This window comes from Myodes glareolus, chromosome 7 (assembly GCF_982192425.1).
Source record: "Myodes glareolus chromosome 7, mMyoGla1.1, whole genome shotgun sequence".
Classification (NCBI taxonomy): Eukaryota; Metazoa; Chordata; class Mammalia; order Rodentia; family Cricetidae; genus Myodes; species Myodes glareolus.
The window spans coordinates 21,819,330-21,834,808 of NC_142032.1; the positions used below are offsets into that span (position 1 = coordinate 21,819,330).

At 45.8% G+C, this 15,479-nt stretch overlaps 1 protein-coding gene across 50 annotated transcripts in view; it reads left to right on the plus strand.

Annotated features, from left to right (window-relative positions):
* The window catches only part of Sorbs1 (sorbin and SH3 domain containing 1), a 223,454-nt gene that overhangs the window by 138,658 nt on the left and 69,317 nt on the right, over positions 1–15,479 (plus strand). For 36 of the 50 annotated variants that reach the window (XM_085693903.2, XM_085693874.2, XM_085693866.2 and 33 more), the window contains 5 exons: positions 2,691–2,720; positions 7,857–8,032; positions 10,213–10,276; positions 11,984–12,058; positions 12,376–12,438. In XM_085693903.2, the coding sequence (XP_085550029.2) occupies positions 2,691–2,720; positions 7,857–8,032; positions 10,213–10,276; positions 11,984–12,058; positions 12,376–12,438 (408 nt within the window). The remainder of the gene's footprint in view (positions 1–2,690; positions 2,721–7,856; positions 8,033–10,212; positions 10,277–11,983; positions 12,059–12,375; positions 12,439–15,479) is intronic. The other 14 variants (XM_085693881.2, XM_085693900.2, XM_087907899.1 and 11 more) reach the window with 4 other exon arrangements.

Here is a 15,479-nt window from a genome sequence, read left to right on the forward strand (position 1 = left end):
GACTTCAATCTTCTCTTGTCACCTTCCTTACCCACGTCATAGTGTCCTCTCCTTCCTGCCTCTCCCTTAGAGAAGATGGGGCTGAAATCTAATTTCCATTGCTTTCCATACTGAAGAGAGGTTTCTCTTTCCTGCTTTTTACTGAGAAAGTCAATGCGTAAAGCATTTTCTCGCGCTTAAAATATGTTCTCTCAAATCTGAAATGCTTGCTTTAGTGGTTTCAGTTCTTTTTCTTTCTTTCTGTCTTTTTTTTTTTCACTGTGTGGCCCCAGTGTTCTTTCAAAGAACAGAAGAGTCCTCCGTCTAAGTGTCCATTCTCCTTCTAGCTTTGCCACCCTCCCTGGCAGCTCCTCTCTTTGCCAGTGTCTGTCATGTAGAACAAAGAAAAATGCAGGAAAAAGCAAAAGCCTCTCTGTGAACTCCTTCATGACTCACTGTTCTAAAAAGCAAGTTGGTTCCCAGAAAGAAAGACACTTTCTTAAAAATCGGGATTTATTCCCAAGGCAACTTGGTTTTTGGGAAATGCCAAGCGTAATGTCAGCTGCCTTTGCCAAGTCCCTCTGACAACACCTACAGGGACGTTTTCAGGCACCAAAACGTCTGAGTTCCCTCTTTGTTTCTTCCTTGAATGACTAAAATTTTCTTATTCATTAAAAAGGACTTTTGGTTCCTGCCTTTATTTTGACCAAGTCCTGTTTTGGGTTCAAAAATGAGAATTGTGCTTCAGAAAAGCATGTGAGTGACGGTGCCACAGGCGGATGGATTTTCTTTAAACTAATGAGTGGTTTCCCGTAAAGAGAGAAACTATGGGTTCATCCCAGGTAGGGCAGGAGAGGTAGGGAAGTGGGAAGGAAACTCCATCAGTGGGGTTTGCAGCAAATGTATTTGGTACTGCTTTGGAATGTACCCAGCCTAGCGTCTCTGCTTCTCCTCACAGAAGAACAGATTCTTAACTATTGCAAGGTTTCCTAAGGGGTGATAACTTTATTCTATATCTGAAATTCCACTTTAGTCATCTTTTTAAATAATTCCATTTCTTTCTGTCTAGACTGTCACAGAGCACTGTTTGGCAATGACCCTGTCTCCCCTAGCCAGCCTCCTGCCACTAGGGACAAACAGGCTCTGAGCCTCTGCCCTGACTCTGGTGGCCGTGAACAGCATGGTCCCTTTTCCATCCTTTCTTGAGCTTTCATGCCAGCATGTTCCGGGCATCGCTTATCCACGGTCAGCGAATCAGGGATTTGACTCAGGAAACCCGAAGGGCTGAAAGAGGCACATGGCCCCCTGCTCAGGACCTTTCCGCCTGTACTGTGTGTTGGATCATGAGAGTCTAGTTAACCTGCAGTTCAGATTCAGGAACTCTGGGGATGGGATAGGAGAACAAGGTTCCAGAGTTATAGAAAGTTTGCAAGCAGGCCATTGTGCTTGTCGGTGGACCACCTTCATGGTTCCCAGACAGGTCCAGACAGGAACAGCCAGAGAATCCTGTAAGTGAGTGAACAGCCGTCACAAACCTTGAAGTTAGGAGTGACAAGGAAGACCCTGCTGACACCTCGCAGAACAGAATGTGGCACCCATAAATCGCTTTAGAGACCATAGCACTGTGACATCACAGATCAGGAAACTGAGGCCACATGGTTACTTGACTGGTCGTTGTTACATTGAGCTTGACACTCACCTAGGCTCCAGTGCAGCTGGTGCGAGTCCCTTGCTCAAAGCTTAGGTGGCCAGCTGCCATGTGCATTAGCCTTGAGCTCCCACACTGCTCTGTTTACTTCATCCCCATACCAATTCCAGCATCAGAATAGGAATGCGGCCATGGGATAGGAAAATGGCATGCATGGGCCAACAAGTATGGTCTATTTTTATTTCTCTGCTTGATATTTGGCAGCTGTAGAAGGTAAAGTTTACTTGTGTGCTTATCGAATAGTGAGTGCACACAAGATGCTGCCAATGAGACCTTGGGCTCCCCTCTACATGATTACCTAGAAGGGTGAACAACTACATGAAGGACAGTTTGGGGGGGCAGTCACGAGGGTTGGGAAGAGCTGGAGACTATAAGCTGGAGATTTTGGTTCAAGAACCAGATGGTTTTCAGTGTTATCTTGAGTAATCTAACCCCTGTAGCCCCTAGCTAATGATGATTACTTTTAGAATTCCTTTATTACCCTGGAGCAGGCAGATGTTTGGTGACTAAGCTACAGTGCTAAGGATGTTCATTGAGGAAAATAGCTGTACCTAACAGTCAGAGCTGTTGCTAAGATTTCAAGTGCTAGATAAAAAAGCTCTTACAACAGGGCTGTCATTTGGCAAGCTCAGGAGATGGCAGTTGTCATGTCTGATCCTTAATATATTTACCGAAAGGGACCGAGTCTGGGATGTTACAAGATCTGTGTGAACCCAGAGTGGTTGAAAGGGTCATGAGTGATGAGATCACCTTGAAACAAGAGGGACTCCTAAAACACTTTGGTGGGCCCAAGTCCTGGTGCAGATCTGTAGGTCGGGGAGCTGGGGGAACCTCTCACTATGTCAATGACTGCTGCCTCAGCTGGGCTGTGTGTTTTAACACCCAAGCCTAGAAAACAGCAAGGACCAGAGTGTGAGGTCCTAAGTAGTTATGCTGGGACTTCTCAGCCTTGCCGGGTGCTGTATAAATATCACTTACATTGTGTTCTTTTCTTTCATCACAGAACAGCAAAAACGACTCAGTAGTCTTTCAGGTAGGTGAGCCATCTGTTTATTTACCTGCTCTCTTCAGATCCTGTTCCAGCCAGTGTCCAATCGGCACAGTCTTCTGAATTTCCCTTGTGTTGATTGATGGGCCACAGGGATAATGCAAAATATCCTATATAGGAATATAGGAATATATAGGAATAGTTTCTATACCCTGGAGCAGACAGACCCATAAACCACAGTAGTAAACATGCCTTGTGGAACTGTGAGCTGCACCCAGGTAGCCAGACCAGACTGTGCACAGTCCAATGGAAGGTCTCTAAAGAGCACTCTGTTGCTCTGTCTCTCTCTGAGATGAATCGGGAGCTGGGAAATGTGGGAAGTTCTTTTCTTTCTGAATAGAAAAAAAATACTGCCAGTAGATGGATGGCCCCAGGTGACAAGTCTGAATGAACACTCCCAGACCCACACAGTGCACAAAGCTGCCACTTGAACTCAAGCTGGTGTCAGTATCTCCTGGAAAACTCGTTGGGACTCAATTCAAGAGGGTAGATTTAATAGACAGGAGTAGCAGTCTGGATCCCAAGCAGATGACACTTCCTTCCTTGCTGACTACACCTTTAAGTAGAGTAATCACCAAGGTCCCTGATGGTGGAGTGACTGCAAATAGAGTCAGTTGTCAGGGCTCCTTCCTAAGAGGGTATGCAGGATGAGACAATGCCGAGCCAGGGAGGCTGAGATCCTGGAGAAACCCCGGGATGGAGGTATTCAACCATTTCCTGCTGCTTCCAACCCTGGTTTTCACACTCCAGTTCTCTTCTGTGAAGGAAGAAAGTGGCCATGTATCCCAGATTGTTGGGAAGCTTATGGGACATTCTGCTAATGGGTGACTTTGCCCCAAGCTTTGTGCTAAGTCTTCACTTAGCACATGAAACGCCGTCGTCTTCAGGTGCTCACATTGGCTCTGGTCTGTATTGAGTTCCACTCTTGGGCCTGGTGCAGAGGCAGGCTCTGGGGCTGCTGAAGGGAGCTATGCTGCCCATCAGCAGCTAATGGTGTGGCGTGATGGCTTAGTACTGTCCTTTGCTTGTGGTCTCCTTGGGAGGAGCTAATGAAGGCAGTTGTTTGGCTGTCCAGACAAAGCCAGTGTGTACACAGGGCACATGGAGCAAAGGCTCATGAGCTCTAGCATAAGAACCTCTGATCCAGTGAGTAACTGAAGCCAACCGGTTTTTGAGCAGCTGCTACGTGGTTTCTGCATGACTTTAGCATACCGCTGCTCTTGTGATTTGGGCAGAGCCTGGCTGGGGAGGACATGAGGTTCTCACACCCTCTCAACTTTATCAGGACTTGGCTACAGGACCAGAACAAACTATGGTTAATCTCAAGGTGCCCTTCACAACCCTTTCTTGAACCACCAGATTCCAGCACACTTCATTCCACTGGCCAGCCTAGGAGGCCGTGGATGGAAAACACACACACACACACACACACACACACACACACACACACACACACACACACGCGCACGCGCACGCACGCACGCACGCATATGTTGGGGAGAAGGAAACATCTCCTACCTATGGTAATTTGGAAGGATTGTTGAAATTGATGGAAAAAGCATCTAGCTACATGTTGAGAGACCCAGAGATTTTTGTGTTCATAGGCGGCTTCTCCACGACACAGGCAGGCTTAGCACACAATGCCCTGGGTTTCCTTGAGTTTGAGAACAGATCCACTGGTCTCCAGGAGCTTCCTGGAGTGGCATTCTCTAGCTTCTAGAGAATTCTCTAAAGGATATGAGCGTCTACTCACCATCTGTAGGTCTGAAACTCAAGACTGCCAGCCTCCTTCCCTTCAGCACAGTCTTAGTGAACATCTGCGGGGCTCAGCACTCAATGAGAGAGTATTCGGCTGTTCATTGCTGTTACCAAGTACTTGGCAGAACACCTCAAGGAAGGAAAGTTGTTGGTTGCTGGTGGTTTTTAGGAGATTCAGCTGTCATGGCAGGGAGGGCCTGGTGGAGCTGTTCACACCCTTGTGAAGAGGAAACAGAGAGAAGCAGCAACAGAAGGGGGCCAGGACAAGATGATGGCCCCCGTGAGATGCTTCCCCCAACCAGGCTTCAGCTTCACAACCTTCCAAGAGTAAATCTTGAATTCATGGATAGATTAAACCACCGATTGGACAGAGTCCTCACAATGTAATCATCTTTGAAAATGTCTTCATTGGCATATCCAAGGATGTACTTCACTAATATGACTCCCGTCAACTTGACAGTCAAGAGGAACCATTGTGGAGAGTTATCTGGGAATGGAGCCTTGGTGGTGTTGGCCTTGTGTGGTTTGTGGTCCCCTTGGTTAAAGACTGCAGATACTGACATAAAGTGTAGAGAGACCACTGCCCTTCCTCCAGAGGAATATAAGCATTACTTTAGATTGTCAGGAAGCTTTGGATATCCAGAAAATCTGTCCCACCTCCTCCCGAGAGAGACCCCATTTGAGGGTGTCATTATCATTTATTTACTGATTCAAAACTTTTTTTTAAAAAAGATTTATTTTTATTTTATGTGTATGAGTGTTTACAGGCATGAATGTATGAATACCATGTGTGTGCCTAGGGCCCATGGAGTCTAAAAGAGGGCAACGAATCTCTTGGAACTGGGGTTAAAGGTGACTGTGAGCTTCCCATGTGGATGCTGGGAAACACCTCAGTTCTCTGCAAGACTAGCACGTGCTCTTAACCACTGAGCTGTCTCTCTATCCTCCAACTCAAGGCTTTTTGAAGCATATTGTAAAACCAGAAAGAGATGCTTAGAATATGATGTAAGGGATTAGAAGGTGTACTGTGAATTTCAGAGGGTTGCCTTGACCTGTGTCTCTTTAGGGTTTTACTGTATCAAATAGCATTTTTTTCTTTGGGGCCTGAGCCTTCTGTGTGTCAGAATCCCATGATATTAAGCCTCTAAAGTTTAAACAAGGACACACACACACACACACACACACTAATTTTTTATAGATCAAAGTAACTGGGAAATTACATTTTTAAAAAAGATTTACTTGGCCCAGAAGCCTTGAACACATATCTATAACATCTTCTCATAGTGTCTACCTACCAAGCAAGGTGGAGTTTGGAATCAGCTCACTGGTCCCTTTTTTATGTCACTTGAGGAAGGCCTTTCCAGGTGGGAGGAGACTGTTCGGGGACCCAAGTCAAGGGTAGACTGGTAACTCAGAATCCTCTTACATTCAGAGTTTTCTGAGGGCTCTTTATCCTTGCATTGGAATTTCCTGAGAAATTCCAGAAATCCTAGGAAGGCGGTCTGACCTGGCCTCCTTGGAGGTTTGTGGTAATGATATGGGGATTGGGTTTTCTAAGCCCTCCTTAGATTGGCAAGTAAGTTTAGAAACCATTCTGCCGTCATAGATGGAGCAAGACCACAAGAAGCTTGTCTAAGGTCAGGGGAGAGTGACTCTGTTGAGTAGAGCCAGCATTAGAAAACTGAGCATGTGAACTTCACGTTCCCACCCCCTCAGCCGCTTCTTCACACATGGACACCTCTGACTTTGTCACAGCTTTGCATGGAACCTCATATTCCACCTCCCTGCCAGGGGACATCTGTTCCCCAGCCAGCACTTTGCACTTCTCAGTCAGGGTGTGCTTACTAGCTGATGGAGGGTTGGGCTCGGAGAGACCTGCTTTAGTCTTCACTGATAAGACTTCAACCCTGCTTGGCTTAAGCCCATCTGTTTAAGCCCACCTGTTTCCATCTTACACAATTCTTTCTCTCTGTGTCGAGTTCACCCCTGCTTCTTTTTCACGCGTGTCCCTTTCTCTGCAGTCTGGCGCCTGTGCCTGTTGGCCTCCTGAAATTGCTCTCTCTGAGTTCTTGTTCCTTTCCTGCTGCTCAGATGCTCCCACACAGGCTTGGGGATTCTCTGCTTCTCTGCCTGTTTCTTTTGTATTTTTCAGTGTGTGACTTCAGCCCTGGGCTCTGCTTGCTCACTTCCTTCTACCATAAAGATCTGCCATCATCTTTGTGTTGGTAACTGTAAACTCCATCCTGCCAAGGCATGCCAGCTGGGTCCTGCAGCATCTCCTAGATGCCTCTAAGGCCTTTTTAATTAATTAATTAATTAACTAATTAATTAATTTAAAGCCATGAATTCTTCTTGTCTTATTGAGTTTAGTGCAATGCCAGGCACCTAATTAAGTCGGAATAGTTCAAGACGGCACATAGTTGATGGTGCTGTTCCTTCTGCCAGGAACATCCTCCACTTTCTTTTCATCTGGTTGACTCCTCTTAGAGAAGTTGGCTCTGAAACTAAATTCTGCAACTAAGCTGGGTACTGACTTCCGGTGTCGGCCCTCACTACTCAAATTCTCATTGCTGGTCCACTAGAGTGTAAGCCCCCTGAAGACTAAGAGTCTGAGAGGTTCACCTTCATGTCTGCATGCAGAATACTGGGCATAACACCTGGCAGGTGCTTAGGGAACACCTCCAGTAGCTGGATAGTCTGGCTTGGAAAAACAGACAGTAACTAGTGACCATGTAATCTGTGGACCATTCCTGGTTTGTTTGTTGACTCTCTAAGTTCCAGTCGTAAACCAGGTTAAATAAATTGTAATGAGCACCCAGCAATGCCTAGCTGTCTGAGCACTTTGCCTTACAGCATATTTGTGAGCTTACCAATGGAAATGTCATTCCCATATTTTTTGAATGAGAAAACTAAGGCATGGGAACATTAAATGAGGAGATTTAAGTGACTCCCATGATTTTAAAAAAAGGAACTTTCCAGTAATGATTACCATCTCCTTGAGACTTTACCTGCTCCCTCACCTTTTCTGATATCTTCAGAGCAATTTCACACCTCTACAGGCTTCTCTTAAAGAGCCAGATAACAAACATTTGATGCTTTGCAGGCCCTGTGGCCACAGCATACTCAGCCACGGTAACACACAAAAGCATTCATAAACAATGTGTGGACAAACCACCATGGCTGTGTTCCAGTAAAATGTTACTTACAAAAGCAGGTGGCAGGCAGTGGGCTGGACTTCACTGACCCCTGACCTACGTGGGGCTAGTTCCAGTTGGAAGTTAGCAAATGTCCCTTTCCCCTAACTGGATTGTGGGAGAGTTTTTGGCTTTGGAATTTAAGCCTGTGATTGCTTTTCATTTCCAGATCCTGCCTCAGAGAGAAGAGTGGGTGAGCAGGACTCAGTGCCAACCCCAGAAGAACTCACCTCGCCCAGCAGGGCCACCGAAAGGAGAGCAAAAGATGACAGCAGCAGGCGGGTGGTGAAGAGTACACAGGACCTAAGCAATGTGTCCATGGATGAAGTGGGCATCCCACTCCGGGTACGAATGGACCTTCAGGTCCTCTTTGGGCTTCATCCTAAACAAGTACTGCCAAGAGTATGGCCTTGAGTGTCTGTGAGCCCCCGTTGGGGGGGGGGGGTCACAGTGGCTGGGAGGTGAGGGATTTTGTCTTTGACACCAGCGCAGACCGCACCCCAGTGAGCTTCTCCGAAGTAGGTGTAGGGTGTTACTAAGTCTCATAAGAAAAGGAACGCCTGGGTGGAGCAAAGTTGAGGAACTTTTCTGCCGCAGAGCAGCCAATGGGCTTGGGCTGCCCATGCTCCATAGGCAAGACTGTCACTGCGTGGAACCCATCAGCAATTCTTGTTCCAGTGTTAAGGGCATCCCCAGCAAAGTGGGGCTGTGTATCTGGGTTCAGGAGGGAGATTCGTGGATAAGAGTTGCCTCATCATGAAAGGTAAACAGGACAAGGCCACCAGGCAGAGGAGGCCCTTCAAGGCCTCAGGACCAACAGGCCTCTTCCTGGGATAGGTGCCGGTGCTCCTGAAGCCCCCAAGAAGCTCAGGGAAACTTGCCCTTTGTGACTGGATCACAGTAATCCCATTCTTCCTTATATGTCCACCAGACCTTTGGTTTCCATTTGGAAAATGGACTGGTTTTTTTTTCCCCCTTTCAGAGGGTAGATAGAAACAGTAGTAGTCTAAGCCATTGAAGAACTCTGCTTTGGCCACATGTAATAACAGAGAAAGAGAGTGATCAAAGCTGTTGGACTTTATCTTACATTGCCACTTGGGTGGTGAAGGAATTATCATTTTCATAGGTTGCTACATCAGTCAGCTTAGCTACACTGTTATGAATATTCACCACAGACTGCTTATGGAGTAAGGAAAGGCCTATCTGGGATCATGGTTATGGAGGTTCAAGTCCAAATTTGAGCCACCTGCCCTTCAGGAGCCTCTGACAAGGATAGCATGTCATGACAAGGGTGTACTCAAAATTAGTGCTCGTACAGTGTGCTGGGGAGCAGAGAGGGTGGCTGGGTGACATCCCACGTCATGACAAGGGTGTACTCAAAATTAGTGCTCGTACAGTGTGCTGGGGAGCAGAGAGGGTAGCTGGGTGACATCCCACATCCTTGTGGAGAAGTCATCCCCGGTGGTCTAAGGACCTGTCACTAGGCCCTACCTCCTAAACCTCTCCAGCACCTCCTAGTGCTGCCTCCCTGGGAGAAGTCCATTAACTACAGAGGACACACATCCGCACACAGTGTCAAAAAGGCAGGGATGTGCAGGATCACATCACTCTCCCAAGATCTCACAATGTGTGGGTGGCAGAGTGTCTACAACTAGTTGGCCCTTCTACTTTCTGACACTTTTCTACGTGGGACAATGCACTTTGATTTTTTTTCTATTTAATTCCCTCATCTGTAAAATGGGAGTGATACTATCTTATTTAGCCACCTTATTTTATTTCTGTCTTTGGAAAAGGCCTGGTTCCAGGTAAGCATGAAAATCCTGGAATTGGCTGCCATCTGGGTTCCATTTTAATGTATGTGTTTTAAACATGGCTTTGTGCAAGGTGACTTACATACATTTGTACAGAATAATCCAGACGAGGCAGAGATAGATTGTGGTAAGAAGGATTTATTGCCTTGTGGTTCTGGGAAGGCTTAGCTTCGGTTTCTTGAAGTCTGTGTGTGGAGAGAGACTGTCTCTAAAAATGAAATTTTAAGGAATATAGGGCACAGGGCTAGGAAGATGGTTCAGTGGTTAAGAGCACTTTCTGCTCTTATAGAAGACTTAGGGTACACATGGCTGGTTCTGATGCCCCCTGCTGGTCTCTACCAACACTGTGTGCACATAGTATACATAAATTAATACAGGCAAAGCATTCATGTACATAAATTAAAAATAAGTATGTGTTTTTAAAAGAAAGAAAACATGGCATATTTCAAATCTGCCTTTGTCTGTTACATCCTTAGGCCAAATCTCATTTTTCAAAATCATATCTGAATCTTTTATTATGACTGCTTTCTCAAAAGTTTTGCCTTTACAGAAAGTTCTCAATACTGCAGCCAGGGATGCGCGTGGTGGAGCACTTGTCTGCCATGTGCAAGGCCCTGGGATCTATCCTAGTACCTCCCTGCTTGATTTTGATTTTGTCGTCATGGATATTCTGAATTGCCCATTGTTTTACCCTTTGCTTCTATTTTTCTCCAGAATACCGAGAGATCAAAAGACTGGTACAAAACCATGTTTAAACAGATCCACAAGCTGAACAGAGGTACCAATTTTCATTTATATAAGTCATGTGATTCTGTGGGAATTTGTTGACTGTTGGTTATGGGCCTGTTATCAGTTCATTTGACTCCAGAAGTGCGCCCCTTCTGTTGGATTACATTAGGTACTGGTCTGCCTGACTTTAGCCATGCACCCGAAGAGCACAGGTGGAAGGGTTGTACCTGTGCCTGCTTCAGCTTGGGAACTTGAGGTCAGCTTGCAAGTCCTCCCTCCCAGCTGCTGTGCCACGCAGGAGGCTGAGAGTAGCACTCCGCCCCTGCTCCCACACCTATCTGCCTGGGGAACAGGCAGTTCCTTCTCCCACCTGCTTCCAGCTTTAGGCATAGCTTGTGTCAGCCCATGACTGCTTTGTAAGATCAGATTGAGCAAAGCCCTGAACTGGGAGTTCAGAAACCTGTTCTTCCCTGGAGCCTGCCTCCAGGCACTTATGTGCTCTTAGGTGGATCTTGTATCTGTGTCTGTCCTGCTTCCAGTCCTCTGAAGGATGCTGTGGCCATTCAAATGGGAAGACGCTTGACCCTGTGAAGTGCAATGCTATTGTGAATCTCCGAGGCTATGCTAGTGTGCGAAGTAAGCTTCCCCAACTGGGGACCAGAGCTTGGCAGGTAGAGAATCAGTCGTGAGCTGACACACTGGAGCTGCTCAGTTTGAAAGAGGGGCTTACAGATCGAGAGGCCCCGGGATTTCAGTGCGTGAACCAGCATGATGGCAGGACCCCAGGCTCGTGCTTTGGCAGATCACAACCCTACAAGCTCAGCCCCCACTGCTGCCTATGCTGCCAGTCAGTTGACAGGCAGAGATGTCACTGCACTGTGGGAAGGGAGTCACTCTTCCTGAGAGCAGAGCATCTTGTCTTTCTTTGTGCCCAAATCCAGTCTGGCCGCCTGCCGTGAAATACACCAAAGAAATAGTGTTCCGGTCAGTGTTCCCATTTAAGTCACAAATATCCACTCTCTTTGCCTAGCTGTATATGCTAAACATCACTGTTAATTAGGTTTGCTGGGTTCAGAATGATCTACACTCTTCCTAAATATCAGCTTCTCTGCGTCAGGTGTACATTTGCTAAGGTCAAGTGGGTAAGCTCCATCATGGTGGTGCTAAAGACTGGGTCTCCACGGTAAAGTCACTGCCCACTTCTTCCAGCCATCGGTGACTCCCCCACCGTCAGAACTGGCTTTGGAAGGCTAAATGCAGGAATGAATGCATGCATATCACAGAGTGTGTGATTCTGCTCCGAGGCACCAATGGTCTTCTTGTGCTCTCGTGATTAACACAGCTAAATTACAGATTCTCGACACACCTACCTGCCCTAGTGGAGGCAGAGGCACCTGAAAGCTTAAGACTCACTTGTTTGCCTGGATTCTGATATGCACAAACCAGCTTTTGATTTGGAAAAAAAAATCACTTTAGGATAGTGTTTTCATTTATCATATTTCACATTGCTGACTTAAAAAATGTGAAATTTGAAACTTTGTGTTTAGTACTTCTTGTCCATTGGAGCCAGTTTCTATATTTTTGAGATGACTTAATTCAGGCAAAAAGACTGGATTTTAGAATTATTTTATATCATTAGTGAATTTATATTATTGTATCCCAGAATTCAAGGAGTGTAAACTGTGTGGATTCCTACTTATTCGCTCTGTTTGTATCTTTCTATTCTCTCTCTCTCAAACGTGCTCCCACTGCCTAGACACTCCTGAAGAAAACCCTTATTTCCCTACCTACAAATTCCCTGAACTTCCTGAAATCCTGCAAAATTCTGAAGGTACCATAAGTTTAGACAGTGTACCTGTTGTCATAGCTTTAAATTAGTTCTTAGAGTCCCATTATAGGTGTACAATTTGGTTTTTAGATTTTGTTTTTAATATTCGTTTTCGGCCTGTGAACATTTTATTTTACTCATTTGCATGGTGTGCTATATTAAAATAACTAAGTCCTTCCTAATTCATTAATCTAAGTGTGATGCCTGTGTGCTTTAATAACACTAAAATAGATGATCATTGGAAAGTATCAACCGGGGGTTAATCATTTCCTCCGCTTCGTGGTGGATGGCTTCAAATCCACTGGTTTTCTCTGCTGCAGAGGACAACCCTTACACTCCTACCTACCAGTTTCCTGCATCTACTCCTAGTCCTAAATCTGAAGGTAATTACAGGGAATCATGTGCCTTGCTCCTAACTGGTACTGTTACTTCTCGCCATGGGGTTTTTGCTGGTAGCTGAGGAAATCTTCCTGTTTATTTGCTTCCCCCTAACCTTTTGTGTGACTGTCTCTCCACATGGCATTTTAATACCTGCCCCTGTAGGGTTTGCATACCTTAAGGGGTAGCTTTCATAATGTGTGGGGCTCTGAGAAAAGCAGCTTGTATCAACTACCCAAGGTCTGGTGTCTGGGGTGTCACTTAGTGTATTCTGATGGCTGGGCAGTGACTTCAGGAAACTGAGGAGGGAGACCTGACAGCTATCAACAATAGAAGCTTACCAGTTTCCCACACTACATGTAGTGGTCACTGGGCGCCTCTGGCCATAGGTCCTCAGGGTGTCTCTTTTTGGGAATTCCTGAAGAGGTGTGTAGGTTAAGTGTCAGTTTGGGTGAGATATGATAATCCTTGAAAAGAAGATTTGGGCTAAACTGGGAGCATTTCATACAAGAGCTGGATTGGAGTATGACCTGATACGGAGAACAGCTATGCCTTTACCTTGGAGTTATTCTTACGCTGGGGAAGGGGGGGGGGAGGGTGTGATATGGGGGTGAACAGTATCAAAGAAGGCTGTAAAAGGTGAGTGAAGGAAAGTATCTTGGAGAAATCCTGTTACTCCCACGGGATTGGGAGATGGCCCAAAGCCTGTCCTAGACAGGGCCCTTGGCTTCCCTTGTCTTGGCTGTGATCTCAAGGCAGGATATCATGGCCCAGAATCAAGTTCTTGGTCACTGCACCTTGCAACATAGGCTGATAGCAGGGTCTGCTTTCTGTTACATGGGAAATCTGGCACAAGAGGAAGCAGGGCTGTTTTGCCTAGAGATATAAACAGTAAGAGAAGGCAAGAGAGCTTGTCACACATTTTCAGAAGTGGGTATGTTTATGTATGTCTGTGTATACCCACAATATTTTCAGAGACAGAAAAATGAAAAAGTGGCCTTAAAAAAATTAAAAGGTTAAAAAGTTTAAGTTGAGCATAAGAAGCCATACTAATGAAGATGATTATGCTTTAACACGAATTTTGAAGACGTTGTCTTCCCCAAGAGGTCTTTTAAAAATAGGGTAGATTCTCTCACGCCCCCACCCTGCCTAGATGACAAGTCTAGCATATTGCTGATTATATTCAGTTAGGTAAAGGCTTTTTACAAATGTGCAAGGCACGTGAGAAATTTTAATAATTGTTGGGTCTAATTTTTTTTTTTATGTTCAGGAGGTTTTCTGGCTTTCTGAATCTGTGGTTTTTATCCTGTCTGAGCATCATAAGCAACGTGTCTGTGAGTGCCAAAGGTCCACCTTAGCCCTGTCCATGGTGCCATGCCTCACAGGTTGCTCTGGGGCTCTGTCTGCACGTTGACTACAGATCAGCACCGAATGCAGGCTCTGCCATAGGTGCTAACATGCACTGAGAAGTAGAGGCAGTAGAGGTGCATACCTATAATCCCAGTGCTCAGGAGCCTGAGGCGGGAGGATTACCATGCATTTAATGCTGTAGTGGACTACATAGTAAGTTCCAGACTAGCCAGGGCTGCTTAGTGAGACCCTTAAACAGGAAGAGAGGGAAAGAAAGAGGGGGGAAGGAAGGGAGAGTTCAGACAAGAGAGAACCTAGAAATCGGAGCCCTGGGTCTCATCGGGGGGTAGTCTGGTTGGTGCTACTGTTGTTCTCTTGTCTTGTAATTCAGAATTTGGAAGTAGGGTTATCTGTAAGAAGCCTACGACAGCCTACCTGAGTGCTGGTATGTCTGTCTAAATTGTAGTCGTTTTTAAAAAAGAAGATACTTCTAAGTATCTCAAAGCTGATTGTTCTGAGTGGGCCCTGTGAGCATGTGCTCCCTGAGTGAGCAAGTAAACTTCTAGGCAGATGCTGGAAGATAAATGGGACGGCCATTTCTTAATGAGTTTAAATGTTGAAAGAAAATAAACCTCTGTAAATTACAGCAAAGAGCTGTCTGGGCATTTTATAATCCTTAAGGCAGCTCGGCGCTACCCCACACTTCTCTGTTTCCCTCTGAAAGGCAACCTTTCCCCTCCCCCAAATTTTCTTTAAAGGACAGCATTGTGTGGTGACTTCCGTGCCCTTACTGTTATTCCACCTAACACCAAAGCTGCTTCAACATTTCCATTGTGACCTTCTTCACCTGAGAAATGTATGTGCTGCTTCATGTATATACATATCAAACATTTACTGATAATAAACCAGAAAGAAATTTATCCTAAGCTGGATGTTGGTGGCTCATGCCTTTTATCCCAGGACCAGGGAGCAGAGTTAGGTGGATCTCTGTGAGTTCAAGGCCAGCATGGTCCACAGAGCGAGTTCCAGGACAGGTTCCAAAGCTGCACAGACCCTGTCTCGAAAAACCAAAATTATCATCATCATCATCATCATCATCATCATCATCCCCAGAAATCTTTCTCTGTACAGTCAAAACACTGAGCTAGAGTGTTTCAGGCAACCTTAGGATTTTATGGTGTGATACTGTGTGCAGTGCATGGTGTACATGTTTGCTCAGAAGCAAGGACACAATGGAGCTTCCTGGTACTTGGGTGGAGCCAGAAATACCTTGAATTTGTTTTCTTTGAGTTTGAATTCGTTTTCAGTCATTCCATGATTTAAAACTTTTACTGATTCCAAATTTTTCATAGCTCCACACACTCAGCCACAATTTTAGAGACTTTGGTGTCCAGTGTGAGGCTGTGTGCGGATCATGTCACTACTGTCAACCTCATTTTCATCTTCCTAGCAGCCCACCAATCGAGCCTGAAGAATCTTGGGGAGATTAGGTAGTTTGTGCAAAGTCACACAGGACGTGGTTGAGTTGGGATTCAAGCCAAGGTCTGGGGAACTCTGAACACAGGATTTTGCTCTGCTGATCCTGCCCTCCTGATAGACTCTGTGCATTTGATTGCCCCCTCCTTGCCAAGAGCTCTCTGATAACTCATGACAACTTCTCTTGAGTCAATCCTATCTTGGGCTGCTGAGTTAGTGT